This window comes from Centroberyx gerrardi, chromosome 22 (genome assembly GCF_048128805.1).
Source record: "Centroberyx gerrardi isolate f3 chromosome 22, fCenGer3.hap1.cur.20231027, whole genome shotgun sequence".
Classification (NCBI taxonomy): domain Eukaryota; kingdom Metazoa; phylum Chordata; class Actinopteri; order Beryciformes; family Berycidae; genus Centroberyx; species Centroberyx gerrardi.
Genome location: NC_136018.1, coordinates 12,312,368 through 12,337,483, shown reverse-complemented (window position 1 = coordinate 12,337,483; position 25,116 = coordinate 12,312,368). Strand labels below are relative to the sequence as shown.

The 25,116-nt window shown below is 45.4% G+C and overlaps 1 protein-coding gene across 1 annotated transcript in view; it reads left to right on the top strand.

Annotated features, from left to right (window-relative positions):
* Window positions 1-20,338, top strand: part of stau2 (staufen double-stranded RNA binding protein 2) — an 82,410-nt gene extending 62,072 nt beyond the window's left edge. Inside the window, exons 14-15 of the mRNA XM_071912934.2 lie at window positions 17,358-17,423; window positions 18,796-20,338. Coding sequence (XP_071769035.1) covers window positions 17,358-17,423; window positions 18,796-18,831 — 102 coding nt within the window. The 3' untranslated portion in view covers window positions 18,832-20,338. The remainder of the gene's footprint in view (window positions 1-17,357; window positions 17,424-18,795) is intronic.
* Window positions 20,339-25,116: the final 4,778 nt, after the last annotated feature.

Here is a 25,116-nt window from a genome sequence, read left to right as displayed (position 1 = left end):
TTCCATAGTCTGTTTATGAACTGACTATCTGCTGAGATAAGCCCCCCATGTGAAAAAGCCTTTCACAAGGCCCACATGATTACCTTACAGAGGCATCCCTACACCACCAAACACCATTTGGTTCACATGCTTACTCTCCTGATCGCTACAACACACACACAGATACTGCCAAACTGATCCACACACACACACACACAGACAAACACACACCCAAAGCCATGCCATCAAATTACACAAGCCTCCCTACAGAAACAAAACATTGGTTGGATCTGCTAAAATTAATTGGGCGTCTGACCTTGCCCCTGGTGTGCGCTCATTTGCTGCCAGCAGAGTTGCGATGAGGGAATGGAGGATGAAGGGACGGGGCTATGGGGGTGGCGATGATGGAGGGCCGGGGCGGGTGGGCACCCATTTACATGTCGTGCACATTCCTTGTCAGGTTCAGGGCCCTTCCATAGTGGCTGGCTTGGCGGGTTAGAAATGTATTGAAGATGGGTGGAGGTGGGGGAAAGGGAGAGAGAGACACCTGTTGGGAGAGTGCGGTGGCAGTGAGAGGATAGATGGGACGGATTCATGGCGTGGCGACTGCTGGGACGGTCTTCAGAGATCCCCTGTGGAGCGCCGGAGAGCAGGAGGAGAAGGAGCTGGAAAGGGGCTAGTGTTTGAAGTCTCCTTCCCGACTGGAGCACAGACGTTTCCCCGGGCAGCGCTCCTCTCAGGGGGTCCCGCTGGAGTGTTACCCAACCAGGCAGGCAGCTGTCGGACAGCCTCTTTTCCCTGCTTATCTGTCCTGTCTGTCTCCCCTTTATGTGCCAGTGTTGTGTAACCAAACACAGCACCTGGAGACATCCTAAATCATTGTATGTGGAGAAAACAGGGGGATAGGCACTAATCTGTGTTGTCATGGCCTAGTTATATGTATATGTGTGTGTGTGTACGCACACTAATGTATGAAAATACTTAGCTTGATGTCAGGCCTCGTCCTTCTGGTGAAAACAGAGAATAATCTGTTGAAGGTGATCAGCGATTACAGTGTAGTGACCTTTTCATATTATCTAAAAATACATTAATGGAAGAGTTGCCTCAGCATTTATCTTGTTCACGGGGTGTTTTCCTTCGCCTTATGTAACCACTTATCTGTTGCTTCTTATATGGTCCTGGTGTTTTTATAAGAAGACGGTATGATTACAGTTTGCAGCGGGAGGCACATGATTGCACAGGCACCCATTTTTCAACTGGCCTTCACTGTAGTTAGCTCCCATTAGAGGGAAGCCCCCCCCGCCCCATAGAAGCAAATACCCTGCTCCTCTCCCCACCACCACCTCCCCCACCACTCCCACTGTTAGGCCTCCCCCCACCCCACCCTGTTCCCGCCCTGGAGAGAAGACAAAGTGAAGCATTCGCAGAGCGATCCATCACTCCCGCCTGTCTCCCCCCGTGCCCTCCTCAGGAAACACCTTTCAGACCAGGAGATTAGAGTGTGACGGGAGAGTAGAGGGGCAGTGAAAGAATGATGGAGGAGGAGGGAGAGAGCAGGCAAACGATATGGCAGGAGAGAGAGCGAGAGAGGAAGAGGGCACTGACAAGGGTAAGAGACTGTTAGGGGCATAGAGAAGAGGCACTGCAGGGAAAATGATTGAGTGAGGATATGAGAGAGATTGATGAAGACAGGGAATGAGAGAGAGAGAGAGAGATAGAAGTGACTGTCCTTTTTTTTGCACACAGAGTAAGCAATGACCAGTGGGGAGAGAATAAACATGAACTTGCCCATTAGGGGACTTGTTGATAGCCCCAAGTGGCCTCTTGGAACATTAGCCTGTCTATTAAGGGCTGACATGGTGTGGAACTGAACACACACACACTCACACACACACACACTTCAGCTAGCTGAGCCCATTCTACCTTAAAACTTACTAGGACAGAGAAGCAGCAGACTATCCTGCCATATTTTTAGACGGAGGGTTTAAACTTGCAAGACCAAAGTTTCACAATGTATGTAATCCGAGATAGAAAATGGTGAAAACTCCATAATAATGTCCTTCGGTGTTGCAAGCATTATGGTGTGTTGTTGCGTAATGCCCCATCATCTGTCAGTCTTGCCTTAACATGGTGTGACAAAGCGCCTGGCTTCGTGTCATATTTCATGAGTAGTATGGATTACCATTGACGTAGACCTCCTGTACTCTAAAACCTGGAAGCAACCCACCGTTTCAAGGTGATCTCACTTGTCCTGTATTACATGTGGCTCATGTCATGTTTTGGGATAGAGGATTTGTACAGTATCTCAGACTTGAATGAACAGGGGAACGTGTCACTCTGTGTTACTCTTCACGCCTGCAACAACTGTACTGCTTTCCACTGCTGTGAGTGCCACGCTGTGCAGTCTACACACACTTTGTAGCCTCGCCAGTGACACTTAAAACCAAAGATAAAATGCAGGCCCATATTAAGTTCTTTGTTTCATTTCATTGTGGTCTGGATATTTAGGAGTTGGCTCTCAAATAGTATTCCTTTACAGGGCTTTAAAGTGTGACCATTTTGGTCACAAATGCATGATCGTGCAACCACGAAATTAAATTTGTGGTTTATGTGAATCATTTCTTTAGAGCGAGCAGGTCAACATCTCTCCTGTTTTCTGCTCCGTTCTAGCCAATCAAACACCAACCTGATTTTATTTACCTCAAAGCTGTTTTTTTTTTTTTTTTTTATTAAATCCTCTTCCAAGAAACAGTATTTTCCCACAACTGCTGCCTGTCCGTATGATAACTGACTCCTATCCATCTGGTCCGTTATGAAAACACAGGTTTCTATGCTCCAACTGCTGGCATGTGTTTGTAACGGTGTGTGCTAGACGGTAACTTGACACCTTTTAGTTGTCAGAGATGTGTAAAATTGTCCAACAGTCAGATATATGGTGAACATGAGTGCAGTCCCACTCATGGACAGCATTACCTTACTTGCCAGTTTGATTTGACTCCACAGTCTGAATTTTTAAATGTGACATTTAGTGGGCTGAGCATGGAAGCCGTGTCAATGTTATTATTTGGCATTCTATGTATAGTAAATAATTAGTGTTGGCATGTGTTTCTGTTTTCCATATCTGCATAAAGAATATATCCAGAATGTAAAATTGCAGTGATTTTACAGCATTGCCTGTTTTTCAATAAAAAAAGAGTCCTGCTGTAAGTAAATTCTGCATTTTCTCAGTGCCATTAAGATTTGTTATATGGGAAGAGAGACAGGGCATAGGAGTGAGGACAAAATGTATTTACGTGTATATGCAAATTCATTCTTTTTTCTCTCTCTCCCTCTTGGTTTGATACCTGCTAGCCCACTGTGATTGCTTTAAGGCAAGTGAAGGTGTTAGATTCATTATCACCTCCATGCTAAGAGGAGCGAGATGTTTTGGCAGTGGCCATGCAGCCTTCGATGCTGTTGGGCCCTGTGTGTGATTTCCCACAGGTTAGCCTGGGTGCCGAGTTTGGCGCTGATTAAGATCTCTTAACCAGTCACACCTCTGTTCACTCATCACCCCCATGGGAGGCATAAGCTGGCCAGGCAGCTAATTCGCTACCTAGGGCTCTTTGTAGCGTCTTTGGCTCATTAACTTAATGTCATTTGATACTGAGTGATAGTCCGCCTCGCTGAAAAGGTCCCTGAGATAAGGCCAGGTATTTTATCTTCCCTTGTGCTTTGCCATCCCCCCTTTGACAATGTGTGAGGTTTGTCACCTGTGGAGACAACATCTTTTATAACACCAACATAATTAGGTTTTTACTCTGCAAATATCAACATCTCTCCTTTGTTTAGTAATCGGCATTGTGCAAACATTTTTACCACCTCCTACATCTATTTCATTGTCCTAATATACATTCTACAGTGCATGAATGCAAAGGGAAAATAGTGACGTGTTCAAGCCTTTGCTTCAAAGATACGAGAGTGAGCGGTAATGAATATTCCACTTTGTGAGCCCTTAGGAAATACTTGATTTTACACACAGTTGTTGGGGCAGAGTGTGTAAAGCTGCCCAGTCTCCTATTCCACTGCTCCCCAGGCCACCATCTTAGGACACTGCACAGATAAAGCAGAGAACCACAAACCAACACTCACATTGTCAGTCTTGTCCCACTCAGGGGGAGGTGCACAATGCACTGTATGTCTATTGTGCACGCATTGCAATTCAACTCTCCAAGGGAAAGCTCTGGATTTTAAATGGCCCTTTAACTTGATATGTGACACACGTCTCGTGGTTAAGAGCTTCTAAGTATTAATCATCGTGGAGTGCTCCAACAGCAAATCACACACTGACAGTAATTGCAGACATACACTTTTCCCTCGCAGATACAGGCACACGCACACACACGTACATAGACAAACAACACACTCTGCACAATGAATGGTATTGTTTGTTGTAATTATCCTCTCTTGTTGCTTTCCAGAGTTAATGAAATCGGATCTCCCAAATGCTTAGATTTATTCATTTGTAAAAGTTGTTTTTGATTTCCCTCATACACAATATGATTAGAGGATGTCTTTCCGAAATTACAGGCTATCACTCACATCTCTCTGACAGGTCCACAACCATACAAGACGAGGCTCCTCCTGCCCGAAACTCTGCCCCTCGATACGCATTACTATACCTAATGTTTACCATCAACTACATCACTGGGGCAACAAGATGAGGAAACTTCTCTGCCCCCAGTCATGAATCAAACCCCAAATGGCCTGCTCTAGGCTTACACTGTTTAGCGCCAGGTAAAGACGCTTCCGGGGGGAGGGGGTCGTTAATGTCCCACGTTAGGAACAGTGCTCTATTGCTGAGTACTGAGTTATGGAGATGAGCGTAGCGACTGGGGAATGTTTTTCTGTCTGTCTGAGCCCCCCTGCCTGCCCCCCCTCACCTTCCTCTCATCTGGATGTTAACGCATTCTCAGGCCTCAAACACCAGACATCGTGAAACACCCACGACAACGGCCACATCGGGGGTTAACACCAGTTACGACTTAGGTGTCACACACTCCCGTGGTTTAAGTAAACACTGTGTGTGTGTGTGTGTGTGTGTGTGTGTGTGTGTGTGTATGCGTGCCTGCCTCAAAGCAGTCTCTTCATGATCTTCCAAATCTCCTCCGTAAATAAAGTCACAAGTGGCACCTCGCTTTCTGTTTTGCATGCAAATCCAGTCCCACCTTTTGCATTTCAAGGAGATAAGCAAAGATTAAGCAAACCACACTGTCACTATCTAAATGTGAGAGGACGAAATCAGAGTGGCGAGTGAAACGGGAGATACATGGCAGTGTTTTTTTCAAAGGCAGATTAACTTCCCTTTTGCTTGTCTTGGCTGGCTGAGCAACAGGCAGTCCTACTCAGTCCTGTTTTATATGACAGCTAACTCTGAATTGGATCCAGTGATACAAAAACACTACGCCACATTGCGCTCTCAGGTGTGCAGTGTTAGTTGATGTATTTTAATGTGAATTATAAATCATACTAATTAGATCCTCTCAACATAATAGCAAATGATTTGGGTGTCTCTCAAGGTTCCATTCAAGGTTCCCTGATATTCTCACTATACTAATATAAATTGTATTGATTACTTAGAAAGTCTGTGCTTGTTTCTTTCCCCTTGTATGCCTCAAGACGGTCTCTATCCGCCACTGGTTTTGATTAGGTGTTCTCGGCGTCATTCAGATGATGATGGTGTGGGAGGGCTTTATGTGTAACAACAAAACCTGTAGTCAGGAAAACAGTCCTTATGTTAAATCCATATGTAACTCATCTGGCTTTGTTATGAATGCGCAGACAAAACGAAACCACAGAATGTGATTATCTCAACAATCACTTATCCTTCTATAGAACGCACGCTTCAATTTACCATGAAGGAAGGGAAATTATGTTTTGATTGCAGTTCCATAGATGCATAGTAATATGTACATGTGCTTGAGAGGGAAGCATTTTTATCCTTACTAGAGGCACATATGCAAGCGTGCACACAAATACACATACACACATTGTTTTAGAGTGATGCTGTAATGACTTTTAGGAAGATTGTTTTCTCCAAATGGCGTGATTTATTGTAAATGCTTTCACGTGAGCGGTCTTATGCAGCATAGTTATTAAATAAACATTTGTTGTAGAGGCCCTGTTTCCCTCTGGGACGTGTTCTCTATTCCTGATTTCCCTCTGCAACCTTTTTCATTCTCTACTTCTCTCTTACTCTCTTATTCTCTCTCTTTCGCTCTCTCTGTTCCTCTGTCTTCCTTTCTTTCTTTCTTTCTCTCTCCCTCTCTCTCTCTCTCACACTCACCCCCACACACATCTCCCTTGTGCCCAGTGAGTAAACGTGGAACCGTGTGAGCCTTCAGGAGGACTTTGAAATGAGACATGGCTGGGACATCACAGAGGACTCTGGCCACTCTCAATGAAGCCTGCTTGATTTATAAGAGAGCAGCGAGAGGGGGGGATGTTTCCAGAGGCACACAAGGCCACAAGGTCCTCCATTAGTACCCTGACCCCTGTTTCATGGGACCAACCACTGCATAGGAGGAGAGGGAGGAGAAGAATGGAGGGATGGATGGATGGTGGACATGGAGGGGGTATTGTGTGTTCGTGTGGGGGGGGGGGGGTTCTTTCTTTTTTACCACAGAAAGTCTGCTATTTACATTTTCACCACAGAGAAGGCAACAGAAATGAGAAACCCTAGCTCAGTCATTTGTCAGTGGCCTGCGGTGTCTTAAATGTCTGCTGCTTATACCTGATCCCTCACTCAGGCCTGCCCCTGCTCCCTCTTTTACGATTCTCCTCACAGTTTTACTGTCCGCAATCTAATTAGCTGTGTCCTAATCATGTGTTAAAACACAGCGCCTGCCTGGTGTTTACTGTCTGTTTGCCATGCTGTAAAAAATGTGTGAGGTGGCTCGTAAAAACTTGACCACAGAGGATTAAGCACTCACTCCCCTTTTGTGGATAAAATCACAGCATCACTGACAAATAATGGGTTATTGCCTGTTCTGTAGAGCTACTGCAGACAAACTATAAATCAGTTTTACTATTTTTTTTTTGTTTGAGCGTTGAAAGGAAGGCATACACTGCTGCATATCTCTTAAACCTTTTAAGAACTCCAAGGAAAGCTAATTTATTCCCTGAAAAATTTCCTTTGAATCCGATTAAATGTTATTTTTTGACCTAATGCATGACATTTCAGAGAAATCTGACATTAAAACTTATCTCATCTAGTCGAATTTGTGGCATTACAGCGCTTTATTCATATTCCTTTGATTGCCAGCTTTGAAGATCATGTCCTGCTGCTCTCATGCAGCATGTGAGGCCCACCACCCCCAAGTCAATCTATGTTTGCTCATCGAGTCTGGCCCTGGCTCACGTCAGTGTTTGTAGACTGAATCCATAACATGGCTTTGTTCCTGTTGAGATTGTTTATGAACACTTTGTGACAGGCACGCCGCCTTTAAACTAACACGATAATAACATTATGCTAACATTCTAAAAAGACATATGTTTTCAGTGTGCACTGCATTGCATTTTCCCGCATTGCAGCCCATCTTTGGCTAGTTAGCGTGGCCCCTGGACCTGTTCATCAGAGGACCAGCCTGGCTGGAGGAGCTCTACCCAGCAAGGCCTGTCTCCTGATATAAGCATGCTGGAATTTATTGTTTTCAGTAAACATGCCTCATACATGATCCATCTCTGCATTACACACTGCCAGTTGCCATAGGAACACAGTAGGGTTTTCATAACACTTCGGGGGCTCCCTAAAGCGTGATGGGTCTCAATCGACCCCTGTCGCACAGCAAGTCGAAGGCCTACTCAGTTTTTCTAGAAAGCTAGGTACGAGATGGAACATCCAACCACATCTAATGGGCTCAGTGAGCATGCTGGGTAATGAGAAACAGTCACAGGCCTTGTGGGGATCCATAGCAAATTATAGAACACCACAGCGGGTTTTACAGGCCTGTCCCTTGTGTGTACGAGGTGGTTAAAAGTGAATGCAGAAGGGAGCCGAGGGGGCTACAAGGAGGAAGAGACGAGAGGAAGAAGGTGTAAAATGCCGTCTGACTGCGCGTCCTCTCCTGTTACCGGATGTCCTTGTCCACCAGACATCCACTCTCTCATACACACTTACTGCCGTCTCTGACAGGAAAATATAGTGGGCCTGTGATGGAGAGTTGGGGATTATTGTATGCAGCTGGCTGGTGTCACAATAAGACACTTACCCCCTCTCTCCCCCGCCCCGCCCCCTATCTTAACCTCTCTGCATACTTCATTCCCAAGCTCCTCTTCTTTTTGCCTTTCCACGCCTACTATTCTCCTCCTTTAATCTCCTGTGTCCGGTCGCCCTGTTTTCTTTGGTCTAACTCACACTGAAGTCCTTAGCTTGGGAGAACCAACAGCTGTTGTCATCATGATGGAATAGGAGATTGTAATAGCTTCTCTGTAAAGTGAAATCGCCACTCTGATGACCTGCTAGATCCATCTCTTCATTTGGTCAGGCCATTTTAATGCATGGAATTTTGGCTCACCCAACAACGAAGAGATAATTGGTTTCTAAATTTAATAGCCGGGCCTGATAACGGCCAGCAGTGCCCATTGACATCCAGACTGATATCCTCGCTAGTGATTGATATAGCCCACTGCAATCTCTTCATTCAGTTTATTATCGATGCAAATGGGAGGAAGTGATTAAGACCTTGGATCCTGGCTCTGGTGTGGGCTGCCCATACTTCCACGCTAAAGATAGAAAGGTCTTTTCCTCTGACTGCACAGCAGCATGACAACAGCCAGGCGATAACCGCAGCCATCGCATTTGCATCCCCACCCAACCGCTGCTTGTGCCACTGCCCACCTTTCCAGGCCGTACACTTCACCATTTAGCGATTAGTTTGCTTTGGAGGTCAGAGGAATGGTGAGATTGGCATAAAAAATGCAGGAAAAGAGGCATGGGAAAGTAGTTGGGGGGGGGAAACCTATGGTAGACCACTGAGACAAAGAGAAAGATGGAAAGGAAAGAGGGATTAGGAAGAGAGAGAAGAGCAAGGGAGAAGTGCGGCGTCCCTTGGGAGTGATCGCTATCTCATTGCTGATAAGACAGCGAGTGCCTGAAGGCTGGCTCGTCCGCCCACGGCTTTCCATGCCTCCCCCAAGGCAATCTGAGTGGAATTGTTTGAGATTATGGAAGCTTCTCCCTCTGGTATGGAAAGGTGGATCCCTGCAGGTGGAGACGAGGTGATGTAACACCGCATTGGAGTCACTGGGGAAACCTGGTGGAGACTGAGGTAATCGTTGAGCCCAATCAGAGGGGTGTTTCCCCAATCTCCCACCATGACTTTACTATTAACCAGCCTAGGAAATGAATCATCGATATGCCTGTGAGATATTTGACGGTCCCCCTCGATCTCCCCAAATTCAGTGAGAAGCATCTGGTCTCTATTGGATGATGATAGCTATGATAATTCTAGTAAAGCAAGAATATTTTCTTTCTGTGTCATCCATACAAGCCAAGCATAAATAGCAAATGAAATAATTCTGGTTTGTTGTGTGAGTCACAAAAGCATAGTCCACCACAGACTGTGTCTCATCACCTCAGTTGTCAGATGATGTGTGTCAGTGGCATACCATTCAGCATGAAAAGTCAAGGGCCTTGTTTCTTGGGGAGCTTTTCAGCTCAGTCACTGATGATGTCAGTGAGTCACTAGCCTTGAGCCTGGCTATCTCCTCTTACCCAATATCTTCACAGGCAGCAGTCTCATCACAAATGCATTCTTCATGCGTTATATCTCATTTCATATGCAATATTCAGCCTCTGAGTCATCGGAAACCTTGGAATAAGTTTGCAAAGAGCGCAGACAAACATAGATTTTCCTGTGGGTGGCGGGTTTCTTTCACAATGAAAGTGTCATTGTTTCCTTTCTTGGTGAAAGAGAAAGTGGCAGACTTTCTTTTCTGGGTGAAACAAAGTGTCATCTTTTCAATGCTCAGTGGCTGTTGGCCTAGATTGCTCTATTGAGTGAAAACAAAGTACAACCGGCATCAATCTTTGAGAAAAACACCATCAACCTTGTTCCAGGTTTCATTTCTGTGCTCCTATTTGTGTGTTTTGTTGTCATCAGATCAAGAATAACAAAGCCCAGTGATTAAATTACTATTTCTTAACAAACTTTGATAGGTTGGCCCACTATCACTATAGCTCAGTTAGCACAGAATCTCTCTTTGGCTATATCTGCTTTTGCTCTGAGATGCTTTGCTGACAAGGCAGGAGTATGGTATGCTGAGGTGCTCCTGCCCCTCGCCCTCTGCCCATATGTTTTGTATTACGCCCTAGGAGGTGCCATGCTCAGCGGCTCGGTGATGGGAGGGGATAAAGCAGGCCTCTCCGGCCCAAATGACGCATGACATGGCGCTGCGCCCCGGGCCCTTATTTATGGCTTCCCATGTCAGCGAAGGCTTGCTCCCCTGGGGAGCCCCGCGGCCGTTACCCGCTAGCTTAGCTCAGCCAGTCTTCAGCGCTCATCTCAGCCCTGAACAACACACACACACACACACACAGAAACACACACACCTCCCGCCTCAGGAATTCTGATCACCACATTGGGGCTGCATGCACACTATACTGAGATATATGGAGATATCAAAAAGATGATAGAGGAGGACATACACAAACTGAATGTGCATATAGACATACCCACATACATAAGTTTATTTAGCTGTGTAATAGCGACGGTTGCTACACTGTTGCACAAGAACTGTTGTGGCACATATGAGGTGTTACTTCGGGGGAATTAACGTCATGTTAGGCTACAGCTAGGCCTCTGCCAGGCACACACTGCCTCTTTTATCAATGCCTCTGATGTGGAAGAGGATGTGAAATATGGAGTGAGAGTGAGGAGGAGATTTGGTGAGAGGATCTGAATACATTTTCTCTGCAGTTACTCAAGAATCCATGTACACATCACACCGCATTAGCAAATAGACACATACACTGCAAACACGCATGCACACACAGGTCTTCTCCATGAGTTATCCGGGAATGTGCCAGTGATCCCTCTCCAGGGCTTTGATGTGGGCAGGAGGAAAAGAGAAGAATGTGGAGGAAAAGAAGGCCAAGGGATGAGAAGAAGCTAGAGACTATATGACAGGAGGAGGGATGGAGAAGAGAAGAGTAAAATCAGCAAAAGATAAAGGCTAAAAGAACTAAATGAACATCAAAGAAAGATGGGAGCTGATGGCACGGGAGTGGCAAGGGAATTAACACAGGACATTACAGAAAGAAGGGTGAAGAGAGCACAGTCACTGGGATTTTCTCTCCCTTGGCATCTCATATTACTTTGTGCTGTGGGGAGTGAGTGCAGGAGAGGGAGCACCGTCAGGGTTTTATGTGGCCTTTTGAAAACAGAACAAGCCCACTGCAAAACAATACATCCAGCCTCAGACCTTCTCTAACAACAGGGCCCTCTTTTCTCCAACTTCCCAGGTCCTGCCTGCTGCCTGTAAAACACACTGTTTGAAACCCACTCAGTTCATTGTTTAGTCTAGCAGACGTCCCTTAGATCATCCTCATCAGCGGCCATCCTGCATCCCCTTCATGTTCCCTCTCCTCCCGCTCCACGGCAGTTCCTTGGCATCGGAGCCGTCCACCCGACTATAATCGGACTCTTTCTAGTGTTGTTAAGCCCTGACAGTGAGCGTGTTATTGCAGAGTAAGAACATGAATGGTGATTGTACAATTGAGCAAACAAAGGCGAGCAGTTTGGGTTACGGTCCATCCGCCCCGGTGTCGTCTCGGGTTCTGAGAAGAAACCATTCAGCGAGTAGTTGTGAAACAATGCGGTGGTTTGTGTGTGTATAAATGTGTGTGTGTGTGTGGACGCATGCGCACGTACATGCATTTGAGTGCACCTGCAGAGTGGTGGACAGCCCTCCCTGTTCAGGACTGGTTTCTAGTCCTGCCAAAGACCACAAGAGGAATCTCCCCATGTTCTAGTTGTAATGGAGGAGGAAACCAAGCATTCCCTCTCTCCTGCCTCTTGCTCCCCAGGATGAGCTGGATGTCCAAACACATGACGAAGACAATGACGTGGGATCAAAGCAGAGATGGGAGCCTGCTGCTGATGCTCTTGGCCAGGCCTGAAGATTAGGAGAGGATTGGGTTAGCCCAGCTGGACTGCACTGAGCCAGAGAAGGCCTGGGAATCCGGATCTGCCTGGTAAAGGGGAAAACGCCACACTGTACTCAGAGATTGGGTCACTGGGTTAAAACTTGTCTGTCCTTTCATCTGGCCCCCAGCAGAGCAGAGGCTGGACCTGAGATCTGATAAAGCCCAGGGAGCAGGCAACCTAGGCTAACGTCTCCCTTTCTTCTTTCTACACCGGATCTTCTAGGATTAAAGCTGTGTGTGTGTGTGAGTGCATGCAAGTATGTGAGACTGAGAGACATGCTGGTGGTCTCCACCTCATTAGGACCTCCCTGGTGTCTTTGATGGCCACTGAGGGCCAGAGGGCTGAGTGATGGAGATGGAACGACTGAAGACTCCTCTCCTCTCTCCTCTGTGTTCACCTTCCCGCCAAACCCCTCCTCTCTGCTCCTTTTCTAGCTTTGCCTCTCCTCTCTCTCCCCCTACTTCTTTTTTTCACCTTTCTCCTCCGCCAGGCCCCCTCCCGAAATGGCTTTATTGTTTCACTAGATCCCAGTGGTCCATCAGTGGGGGCTGACACCGGGGTCTGATTTGTCAGGGTCGATGTGATCCAGCGATCCATCAGGCCGATGCCGGGGACTCCCGAGGGACCGGCCCTCTGTTTGGCTAAGCCGCCGAAGGAAGCGAAGACGGTCAGGGAAGCCATTAAGAGCTCAGCAGGCCCAGAAAAATGAGCCGCCCTTGTCACTCCATGTCAGGAGCTCGGCCACGGTCGCAGATCCTCCTCAGACCCCGTCACATTCCACCGCTGTTTGTCCAAGCCTTTGAACTAGGGAGAGCTGGATAGATAGATGAATGAGCCGATGTGTGAAGAAGCAGCTTTGGCTGGTGTATGGCCGAGGGGCGCTCCAGGCTGGCTCCCACTCTCCGACTGGTGGTGAGTGCTGGTTTGTTATCTGATGATGGGGGTGAGGGAAGAGGAGAGGTGAAGAGGGAGTGATGAGGTGGACTTCAGAGAGTGTCCCCACAGATATGGTCAAGGGTATTGTGGTTAATTGGCCAGTTTCTCTTTCAGTTTCCAACTCTGCAACTCACGCCTCTCCATTCCTCTCCCACTTCCCATGACTCCATGCGCCATGTCCCCGCTCTCCACATTCTCTCTCTCTCTCTCCCTCTCTCTCTCTCTCTCTCTCTCTCTCTCTCTCTCCCCCTTTATGACAGAGATGGACCACTTCCACGTTGTGTGTCACGGCCTCAGACTAAACATACTCTTCTGGTGTTGATGCGTCAGTGCAGCGGCTGCCTCCAGCGATGGCCGCCTTATCTCATTAGAAAAATAATGAATTCACTGGCTGCCGTTCCCACAGATAGGCCCAGTATTTGTCTTAGGGCCTGTGTCCTTCGTGGAGCTGAAGGCCCCTAGGATTGGCTGTCTGAGCCCTATGTCTGCCTGTCGTATATCAGCAGCACCACCACCGTCAAGCCCCTGATTTATGGCTGTTTATCCCCAGTTAGCCCGCACCAACAGATGGGCTCTGGCTATTTACTCAGGGAGAGAAAAATCCCCAACCGATTGAATAAATACAACAGCCAAGCCGTGATTATGGGGGAGTTGGTTGTGATTACAATTTATTGGTCACTAGAGAGAAAGGGAGATTGATTAATATGTCGCTGTCGTTTATCAGGTGTCACGTTGATCAAGTGTCCTAGGATCATCGGTCTGTTTTAGGTTTTTTCTTATCTTAATTACTCTTTCCGCTTCAGTATGTGTGGATGGTCCTGGTCATTGTGAGATGACATGATTGTACTACATACTATCTAAAGCGTGTAATTGTTACATTAAATGTCCCTTAATGTGATGTATGTTTATGAACAGAGTACTTGCGGAAACTTTCCTTCAGCTGTCATGTCCTGCAGGGATGTCGCCTTAAATCTCTAAATCCTCCCTGCAAGTATATTCAAGCTCTAAATCTCGCTGGCTGTCAAATCTGCAAAGAAAAAACATTGCACCATAAATTGTCTGTTACAGACTTACAAGGGCTTCAGCTGATTCCTGAGACTCTGGAGAAATGCTGTAAGTAATGGCCAACAGTATAAATTTTACAAAGCAGTCCTACTATATCACTGCAGAATCTTCAGTACCTGTACGCTGTATCAGAGATTGTTTTTTTTTTCCCCCATTTGATGGATACAAACCAGATTTTGACCTCTGCACCTGTCTGTCATAAATTATGATTCCTGGTTTACATTTCTCATAATCTGAAGTTAAACTCTCTTTGAAAATAATTTTGGACGTAAGCGCACTGACATTAGTTTGTAACATCCTCCCCTGTGTAAGGCATTCCATAGAGACACACTGATACGTGATGCGGCGGGATTCATATTTTCCCAGGATTTAAGCCTGATAAACGCGTTTCCTCTCGGAGCACATGAACTTGAATGCAGACCGTTATTCACGCAGAGACGTCGCTGACTGTATCTCCCACTAACTGTTAGATGGCTCCCAGTTGAACGTACTGATGAGGAGAGTGGTTAATTTGTCAGCGCCATGTAGCTTATGTGACTAATAAGAATATTATGAATTACAGAGTGATGCCGGAAAGGCTTCAAAACAAGGAGAGCTCAGCCAGTCGTCACGTCTCACTCATCTACTGAGCAGACCCACTAATGCCTTATCTTGACTCTAATGAACCAGTGATGGAGTATATAGGATGCAGGCTAGTTGTGATCGCTCCAGCACAAGATGTGTGTAAAATGATGAACTGGAGCTGCAAAGCTTTCTTTGCTTTTTTAATAGTAATAGTAATAATAATAGTAATAATAACAATAGTAATTTATAGTATTATTTGTTTTAGTTGCAGTACATACAGTCTGTACATTTAAGAAATACTGTAAATATTATAGCAGGGTTTAACATTCAGTATCAGGAACCTATGTGGGCTTAAATTATATAAAAATGGGGTCCCTAGAAAAACTGAAATGACTGTAATAAAGATGGATTGCAGTTTCAAATGAAAAACTACTATACAGACTAACCACTGACTAATTCAAAAGATCTGAGTTCTGTCTCCCTGAGGTTTGCTACACTCTTTATGCACATGGGACAACGTGCATGCAGTAGAGTGTGAACAAACAATTTTTATGCACATAGATAAATACTCAAGAAGCGCTTTGCTGGATGTTCATCCACCCTTCCACATGCTTCACTGCTCTGGAAAGACAAATGAGGCGGTGTTACGGTGGAATCTGTCCACGGATTCAAGCACACAGAATCGATGCTCTTTGCTATCAGGGTTAAGCTCTGAATTACAATTTGTATTCAATGTGTTTCAAACGCTGAGTTATCCAACCGCAGTATGGATTACCTGCGAATGTTTTATTCCAAAATTACTTATTCACTGAAATTATTAATTTGAAAAAAAGTTTCTCCTACTTTTACAAACAGATTGATGGCACAAATTATGGCACACCTCGCTGGTGGTCCTTGATTACTCACACACACGCGCACACACACACACACCCACAGCCTGTATTGTGGTAACAGGATCTGATGGCCTTTTTCTGTTTTATACATGTTCCTGTATATATATCGCACTCTCTCTCTTTCCCCCTCTCCGTCCCTCCCAGAGATGGTTGGTATGGATGGAGGAGGGGAAGAACTGGCGATGTTAGATGTGTTCCAATATGCACAGCCAGACCCAGCGGTGTCAGCTCAGCTGGGAGATATATACCCCAGCTACCCCCTCCTCTCCTACTCAGCCCACACTGAGAGCGAGAGAGAGAGAGAGGGAGAAAGAGAGCGAGTGCACATCTGGAGCCAATCTTTAGGATGGAGGAAGGATCCGTGTCAGGATTGGACCAGCAACCTGGTTAAGATCAGATCGGCCCAGCCCAGTTCAGCTTGGCACTTAAAACCTGTCAGACATGCACAGGCCCACAAGTGGTTTCTGTTTCTGACATCCATTGCGATGGGCAGTGTTCGGCTTAGCTGAGTGTTTGTCTAACAGCCCAGTGTCACTACAGGAGTGGATCAGTGCTTTGAAGTTATAATCCATTGGTGTCACGATGCAAAAGTCAAGAGAATTTAACTGGAACACCTTGGACACTTGTTTCATGTCTCATTTGTGTTCTTGTTTTTTTTCATTAACCTTTTAGTCCCACTTCAGATGGCGTATGTGTGTTTATCTACACTACACCGCCTTTTCATAAAGCCCTCATCTCCCACACACGTTGCATACATCACACCAGCTTGTCAATGCCTGGCTCCAGTGTCTGATAGTGAAATGAAACCGAGGGTGACACTGGTTTGCCAGAGGCTTTGTGCAGGCCGGACCCTCCTCACATCACCAGCAGCCCGTCTAGCTGGCACAGACGGGCAGGGGGATGCGCGGGAAGGAAGTGACATCATGGCATTGCTGAATCACCTAAACTGCATATTGTGGATTCATGGAGATGCCGCCGGGATATTGCTTTTTTAACGACAAGGCATTATACTCGGCGCGGCTGGTTGTGATTATGAACTAAATGTGGCGTAGACAGTGCCTTGACAGTAGATTCAAAGCGAAGTATTCTCTTGGCAGTGTGGGGTTGAGAGATGTCACTGTTACAGCACTGAAAGCTCACTTTCTCAGCCACAAAATTGAGCATAATTAAGTCATTATATAATAAGCAGTAGAATCGTTGCGCGGTCATTGTGTTTTTGTCAGTGTGAAATTTACGCTTCATGATTTACGTCTTTATGTTGTCATTTAAAATTATACGGTGTATTTATATACATGTCTTGGGTGTCTTTAGGGCATTGACACTATGGCACAAACATCCCCCCAGACAAAGTTTTATTATGTGTGTTTCTAAGCCTTTATGATTTATAGGTATTTCAGACCTGCAGCTATTTGCTTAGCCGTAGTCATCGGGAATACAGATGTCATTCTGATTGACTTAGGAAAATGCAGAGCAGCCAAAACATAAAGTGGAAATGTTAACCCAATAACGCTAGATAAACAGTCAGAGAAGAGGAGCCAAAGACAACAGAGAGAGAAGGGAAAGTGTCCTGTTGGCATCAGGTTTCCCAGAGTAAGTGTTATTTGAAAAGCAGCTGAAGGGTGACACTCACTCCCCTCCCACCCAATCTCCTTCTCTCCCCCCACCTCCCCTCCCCTCCCTCCCTCCCGCCTCCCTCGCTCACTCGACCATCTGTTGTTCTCTCTCTTCTCAGGCTGCTCTAAGTGCCTTGAAACAGCTGTCGGAGCAGGGACTGGACCCGGTGGATGGCCCCATCAAGGTAGGTTAGGACACGGATCACGGCAAACTCACAGACAGGCCCTCAGCGCTCAGCTCAATGCAGGATGTTTTATCAATACGCCAGAGCGGACAGATGCTTGTCGTATAAAGAGCTAGGTGTGTGTGTGTGTGTGTGCACGTGCATCGCATGAGTCTGGCTTATTGCAAAATCCTCCGTGCTGCGGGCTGGCCCATCATCAGCTCCCTCCCCACCCACACACACGTCCAACATTTCCGCCAGACATTTTTCCTCCAATGGAAAGCAACGGTAGGCGTAGACATTTACATGTAGTCCAGCACTCAATCCTGTCAGTGCCCCGATACTTTGCATGATGGCTATCAGACAGAAGGGCTCGATCATAGCTGCTGCAGAAAAGAGGGCCTTCTCCACGCGTCCTGCAGAGCTGCTGGAACCCCCCCGCCCCCTCCTCCTCCTCCTCCTCCTCTCCCTATCTCCATGACGAGGGAGGGAGGAAGGACAACAGCGGAGAGTGAAATAGGAAAGTGGGAACGCCGTTGGGTTTTGGAGGCAGGGAGGAAATCACTGTCAAGCATTTCTGGAGTATTTTCATAGTAGGTGTGCCCTGGGAAAAGGTTAGGGAGGGCTGTTTTCTTGCAGACCCTTGTCTCCTTCAGAGCTAAAGAGGAAAGGAACAAAGAGAGGAAAAACAACCCCGGCGTTGTAACGGCTTCATTTACGTCACCGTCAGAGATGAGGGGCAAATATGGCAGCACTTGGCCCGTATACTTTGACCTGAGCGGTTAATCACTCAACAGTCATTTTCCTTCCCTTCCCTCACTCTCACTCTGTCTTTCCTCCTCTCTGGATGCCTCTCTCTCTAAAACTCATTAACTCTTACTTACATTAACTCATCAAGCTGTTGAGCATGAGCATTCCTCATCAGCGGGTTTTTGGCCCAATTGTTCCCCATGCGGGTCTGATGTTTGCCGTTATCAGAATGTAAATATTTCTTTGCCTCCCAACCAACTCCTTTTTCATTGGCCTGTGACCCAGAGGTGGTGTTTGTGTATAAACCTGTCATCCGCCCTTCACTGCCCCCCAGGACATGAACCTCTGTCTGTCGGTGTGCTCAAAATCCTGTCTGAAAGAAACCGTGGAACAGGAGCCACAGCTGATCGCAGTTAATGTGAAACAGTTTGAGGTTAGCGGACTTGTTCAGAGTCAGGAGTCACGGTTGCAGGAGATTCGGTTTCAAAAATTGCATTTTTTTTGTTAAACCTATCCCACCTTGAATGAAATAACTGAGAATGAATCATTAACGAAGGGCTACTAGAACAGGGCTGAATATTAGCAACATTGCTCGAATCCCTGGACAGACTCGGCCCTAACACCGTCTCATTTGTCTTTGCAGAGCAGCGAAGCGTGTGGGAGGGAGGACGGACACTAAACAGACTAACTCAGGCACCACCACTCAGGTCTGCAAGGATTCAAAGGCTGTCGTCTAGGAGCTGACAACCCCGAACCCCTCCTCAGCATACACCAACCCGACCAAACCCTCCATGACCTACGACCCACAGTACCCCCACTACCCATGTCCCCCCACTCCCACCCCCACCCCCACCCCCACCCCCCCCAACCCTCAACCCCCACCCCACGATTGCCGCTGTATCCTGCGAAACCTGTCAACATGCAATAGGGTGGATGTGCACCGAGAAATGACCGACTAAAACACCATTACCTGAGTCTATGTGAAGACAACACTATCCTAACACGTTACATTTATTGATGATTTCAGTCAAATTTAGAGGACAAAAAATCAATGAAATACAAGCAACAAATATCAAGTCAGTTCAGCTAATGAGACAAATGCATGGTACTGTATCAAATCAAGGGAAACCCAAAGTGAATACACTGCATAGAGAATTTTCCCTTTGGATAGATGTCTGTTGGTATGGTTAAAAACAAATATGTACATCATGCCATTGAAATACAAAAGAAACATTTTAGGGGAGAAACCAACTTGCGTACAGTAGCTTATTTTTTCGGGGGTATTATGTTTCTGTTTTTTTCTTTTTTTGTTTTATTAATCTAACAATGCTTGAGTACTGTATTTAAAATTAACCGATGCCAGTGCTGTGAAAGTTGTAGTTGTTGTCTTCATATATAGTCACCCAGCTTACCTTGTATGCTGACATTAAAAAAAAAGAGTTCATCTATCTATATGGATGTGTATGACTTGCAAGAATATCATATTCCGAAAAATAACACGAAGAAAAGTTTTTTTCATGTGGACAAAAAGGACAAAACTGGTGTTAGCAGTAATCAGTAGAAGTGTGACCAGCCAGGAGTGAAGGTTGGGCCAACCTTTTAGTCCTGAGGGTCTACGTGTCCCGTTTTAACATGACCCCGCCGCTGGCATAGCATCACTGGAGCATCACCTGACCAACAGCCCAGCAGCGGAGGCAAGGGCCAGTACAATAGTACTTTTTATCTCGAAAAAGAGGCCACTTGCATTTGACAGTGGCTAGTTTTTTGCGCACATCTCTCATGCCAGGCCAGTTTAGAGTAACACCCGACAGAGGTTTAATATGGGCACCAAACCGACTGCATGTCGTCCAGCGAACAAAAAGTTCTCACCAGTCCAGTGATTCTATGTCAGTGGATTGTCCCCCTTTCCCCCCCACAGTTTTGTCGATCACATCTACACCCATTGTGTGTGTTGTATTGACCCGCCAAGGCATCAACTGGGTGCTTTTAATGCCTGCATTCTGGAGTGCATCTTTGAGCGGAGAGAGCCTGCCATCGATTAGCAGACCCCTTCCCCCAAAGGCTACTTGAATCACTTGTTCACTGACATGGAGGATGTGTCTTCTTCGCTGTGAGTGCAATGTGTAATAATGATGCAGTTTCTGTTTCTGAAATGCATTAAAATCACCTCAGTTCATGTGGAAAAACACTGTTTCTCTTTGTCTCTTTTTTTCTTCTATTTCTGCGCTGGAACAAGTGTAGCAACAACATCTCACAAAATTGCACCAACTGCAATTAGCACCGTTGTATCTCTACCATCAGTATTAAAGTGACTTTAACACACATTTTGTAAGGGCATCAGCTGAACAGTTAATTGCATTCAAGCAAGTGAAAATGAGAAAAAAATAAGAAATGGCGAGATGACATTAACTGGAGCATATGCTGGAGAGGTCGAATGCTGACAGGGTGTTCCCTCCGCCATCTGCTAAACACTCCAAAGGGAGTTTGGGAAAAGTTTTCTGCACCTGACACAAAGCCCTTCTTCAGCTTTTAATTATTCTCAATAATCAGCACTTAAGAGAAATGTTATTCAAGTCAGACTACTTTTTGCAGGAAACTGCAAAAAGATGGGAGGAGCTAGAAGTAGTTCTCAAATACTTCATTATTTTCAATCACAAATGATTATTTCATACATCTCAAAACTGAAATGAATTTACCCACTTTCACATGGCCCTCAAAAAATTTGATTAGTCCTTTTTGACCTCTGGTGTGGAAACTACTTTTGAATAATTTAAGTTGGCATCAGTTGCAGGTAATAGGCAGAATTACCTGTTAAACTCCAAATGACTGATGCCATCATGCTCATTATTTATTATGACTAATAACATTTATTGTTATTAGTGGGAGTTGCATAAGCATTCACAACAAAAATAGGTAGCATTGCTAAAACAGTACAGTAACAATTGTTGTTTTAAGTTATTGTTCCATCTGTCTCCATAATACAGTATCATACATCTACAACTAATGCTGTAGTATATGGTACTTCAGTTAATGATCATAATAGCAAACTGCTTCGATGACGACAATTTGTAGGAAGAATTTTTGTTGGATATGCATGACACATTTCAACCATTTACTAGTTCATGGGCTTTACACAAGGTTTTAATGACTTACTAACTCAGTGCATGATTAGTTTTTGAATATTTAGCTACTTTTTAAATATACTTTTGGGTCTTACCGTTTTGATGACGCTTGCATGGGTTGTGTACAGAGTTATTTAATCAGGATGTCTGAGTATTGTATATAACACCTACTGATCAACAGAATTATATATCACCATTAATCACTAATGATGACTAAAACTTATATTTCTGTGATACCATGCAGTGTTTTAACACCTTCAGGTTAAAACTGTTGGGTGTCACCTTCATGATGACACAGGCTGATGAAAAGTGTAGAGACTGACACAGCCCTTATCCATGGTTCCCTAAAACTTCCCACCTAAAGTAGAGTGACTAACTCTCTTGCACATGAATGCGTAATGGTCTATTTTTGTATGTCTGTAATGACCGAGACTAGAGTTTTATGAGTGATGTGAGAATAGGTAAGCAAAACAACAGAAAAGGCAACTGAATTTACAACTGGCCCTAGGATGTGGTTTTCTGAAACGTCATCTGGTGAATATCTCAAATCACAAGATGCATGTGGGAAACCAGCTGACACTGAATGCTTTCATATACAGTATCTCTCCAGATTTTCCACAGATGACATAGTTGATCTCCAGCATTTTCAGGATTAGCCTGCTGGTTTGATAACACTGTTTCCCTGTTTAATGCGTAGCTATGCAACTCACCATAACAAATCACGTCCTCGGACCGATCAGGAAAGCTGTTTCAGCGATGTGCTTCACTCCTGCTCTTTGAAGATCTGCACCAGCAGCCTCTGAACAGCCTCATGTCAATGAATAACTATGTCAGACTTATTACATTCTGTTAATTGATACTGGAGACAAATCTTATGCTAGTCATGGCCAAGTGAAAGAAAACTAATGTGTCTATTTTGTAAATGGGAACCACTTAATGTTTAACTCAGTCTAGTTTTTGGATAAAAGTAATGACAAATCTTACAGACAGGCGGGACGTCAATTATTACTCCAAGCAGGGTTGGAATCACAGGGCTGGATTGTGTGCAGCTTATCTATCAGCTTCTTCTGTCACATCATTACATCACCTTTACTTGCCTCCTACCTGCAGTCCGTCCACCTGGGCCGTCCTGCAGCCAGACAGCCCCTGCATCATCAAACCCGCTCTGCTCTCCCATTAGCAAGACGAATGAGAGAGTCGGACAGGAGCTGTCTAATTCAACTTCACTGACTAATGGACTCAGCTGGCAGCTACATCTGCTAGCCATTGGGAAGCGCCAAGGCTGTTCACACACATTAGCGGCAGATCTCCATTCCAGGAGCTTGTTCAGGTAGTGACAGACCAGCTTGAGGCCGCGTTAAGCCCGAGATGAATTACCAGCCAATATGGGAAGTGAACCTTACTGCCCAAAATAGAACAAAATCAATGGGGCAGTGGAGCCTGTCCGTGCCGTGCAAAAGCAAATGCAAGAGCCATTGATTTTTCCATCTGAATTATGTGCTATCGACCCCCTTAAAGTCCTCTAAATTAGAGCTGTATTAACAGGAGGATAAGAGAGTGAGGGGAATCCTATAGACGTTGATGAACGGCCGAGCAAAGATTCAAGCCAACATCCTAATAGTTTTCTTTTTCAGCTGAATCAAAAGTGTAGGTTTTTTGTAGTCAGTGTGTACTTGGCCAGACCAGATACAGGCCTTTCTCTGCACACAGTGGGGCCTTTTTGGATCGTGCTGAGTGCCAGAGCCAATAACAGTAGCTGGAAGTGGCTGCGGCGGTGCTGATTGCTTCTGTACACCGAGGGATCGAAACTGTCAGTACAACTCTCCCTCATATTAGAACTAATCTGCCACTGAGCAACTTTATCCACCCCCGATTAGTCACGGCAGAGGAGCGCTGCGTGCTGCAGGCTGGAGCACTGACATCTCCACGCTCCTCTGTAATGCGCTGAGGAGACTCGGGAGCGAGCGAGCAGCGAGCGATCCGAGTGTCTAGATGGATGGTGTGTATTCTCAATCTCCGGCCGAGAAATCAATTAGTTCTGTGAAGAGATGAGTGTCTGCTATCAAGCTGATAGATGTGTGGAAGGACATTCTACCTCCTGGACTAGTCTGTTAGTCATTTGGGAACCCAGAGAGAGATTGTTCCATGTCATATTTTGTCAGAGATTAGTCCGTTATTGACTTCAGAATGGTCTATGTAATTCTCATTGCTCACTTACCCAGTAGTTAGGTTAAGAACTGAGGATCATTCAAGTTAGATGAAGAAGCCTCATTTTTTGTCATAACCAGTTATCTAAAGCATAATGCTGTTAACTTCTGGACATCTTTGATCAAAGATTGTCTCAAAGATTTTCTGTGGTCTTGAGCTTCAGCAGCTCTACCAAAGCATACCTGCCCCTTCCAGTAAGCCTGGTTCAGGTGGAACAAGACACCCTGAGCAGGGAGTATTTAGTCTCTGCCTGCATCTCACACGCGGCTCGGCTTGAACAGCATTGAAGGTGTGTGCTCTGCGTGCCATCGGTGTTTAGGCTCACTGGGTCAATTTTTCAGCCGCCCATCTAGAATTGATCTGTTGGCAACCGACTGTGAAGGAAAGTCAATGATGAGGAAAGGCCTGCAACGGGGATTGAAGCCTGAAAGACACGGCTCTTCCTCTGACCCAGATTTCCAAATTACTTAATGTGGAGCACACAGTGCAAAACAACTCAGCAGTTTGGCCATGTGAGTCCAGATCTAGCTCATGACAATCAATGTGATACTTTGTTGATCGCCATTAGGACATTTTCTTTTTACTCGCCCTCTTTGGGGAAGTGCGAGGTCAGGGTCAGCTACATAACAGTGTCAGTGTCTTGCTCAAAGACACTTCAGCAGGGCGGATGCTTGCTGACAGGGGGTTTGAACCCAGGTAGTATGTATGTTGCTTAACAACCCCTCATTCTGTTTTCTATACTGTATACTGTTGAAAGAAAGTAATAATAAAGATTATATAATATATTGTGTGATTTACAGCTGATCTGACCCAGTGGCGGCTTCTGTGTAGTTCACAACATTAACTTTTCCATCCACTTCCTTTTATGCAGCATTCATAATCTGTCCCATGATTGTATCTAACTGCTTAGTGGTTTATAGTGGGACACTGGCTGCTGTATGACTCTGTGACCTCACATCTTGCTCACTCTAGGGCAAGACTTTCCTTTACAAAGTCACATGTTTGGGTTGTGCAGCGCCTATAATATTGACTTACAAAGGCAAATTGCTCCTGCCCTCTTTAGCCAACACCCATAACTAAAGGTTGCCTGACTCACAGTGTGGCACAATATGGGAAGATAATACTGATACTAGTCACAAGTAGTCCTAAAGAGGAGAGAGGGTTGGGTGGGTGTCATCTGAACTCTGAATGGAAACTGAGTGAGTGAGAAGTCCACTGTTCATCAACATTGCAGAAGATCCTCTTTCCTGTCAGTGGCGACAATGAATCACAGAATTCAGAATAACTGATACAGAAATAAACATTCAGGATGTTGTCATTTGACAAACAGATGCTTACTGTTGTGTAACTGATGCGTTTAGTTTCAATTTGTCTGCTTACACATTTAGGCATTTAGCCGACGCTCTTATCCAGAGTGACAGGAGTACAAGAGTAGAACTGAAACTTAAACCCTTGGATCACCAGCATTACAAGGAACCAGTAGTAAGGAGTGTAAGGGTCAAAACCACAGTTCTCCAGTAGAAGAACAATTGTCTGTCTCTCTATAATATTCACATATAATAGAAGTGCTAGGTATAAAATATGAGCCAGGCAGAGAAAGCGTTTTCCTGCCATTTTCAAGGTATTTTTTCTTT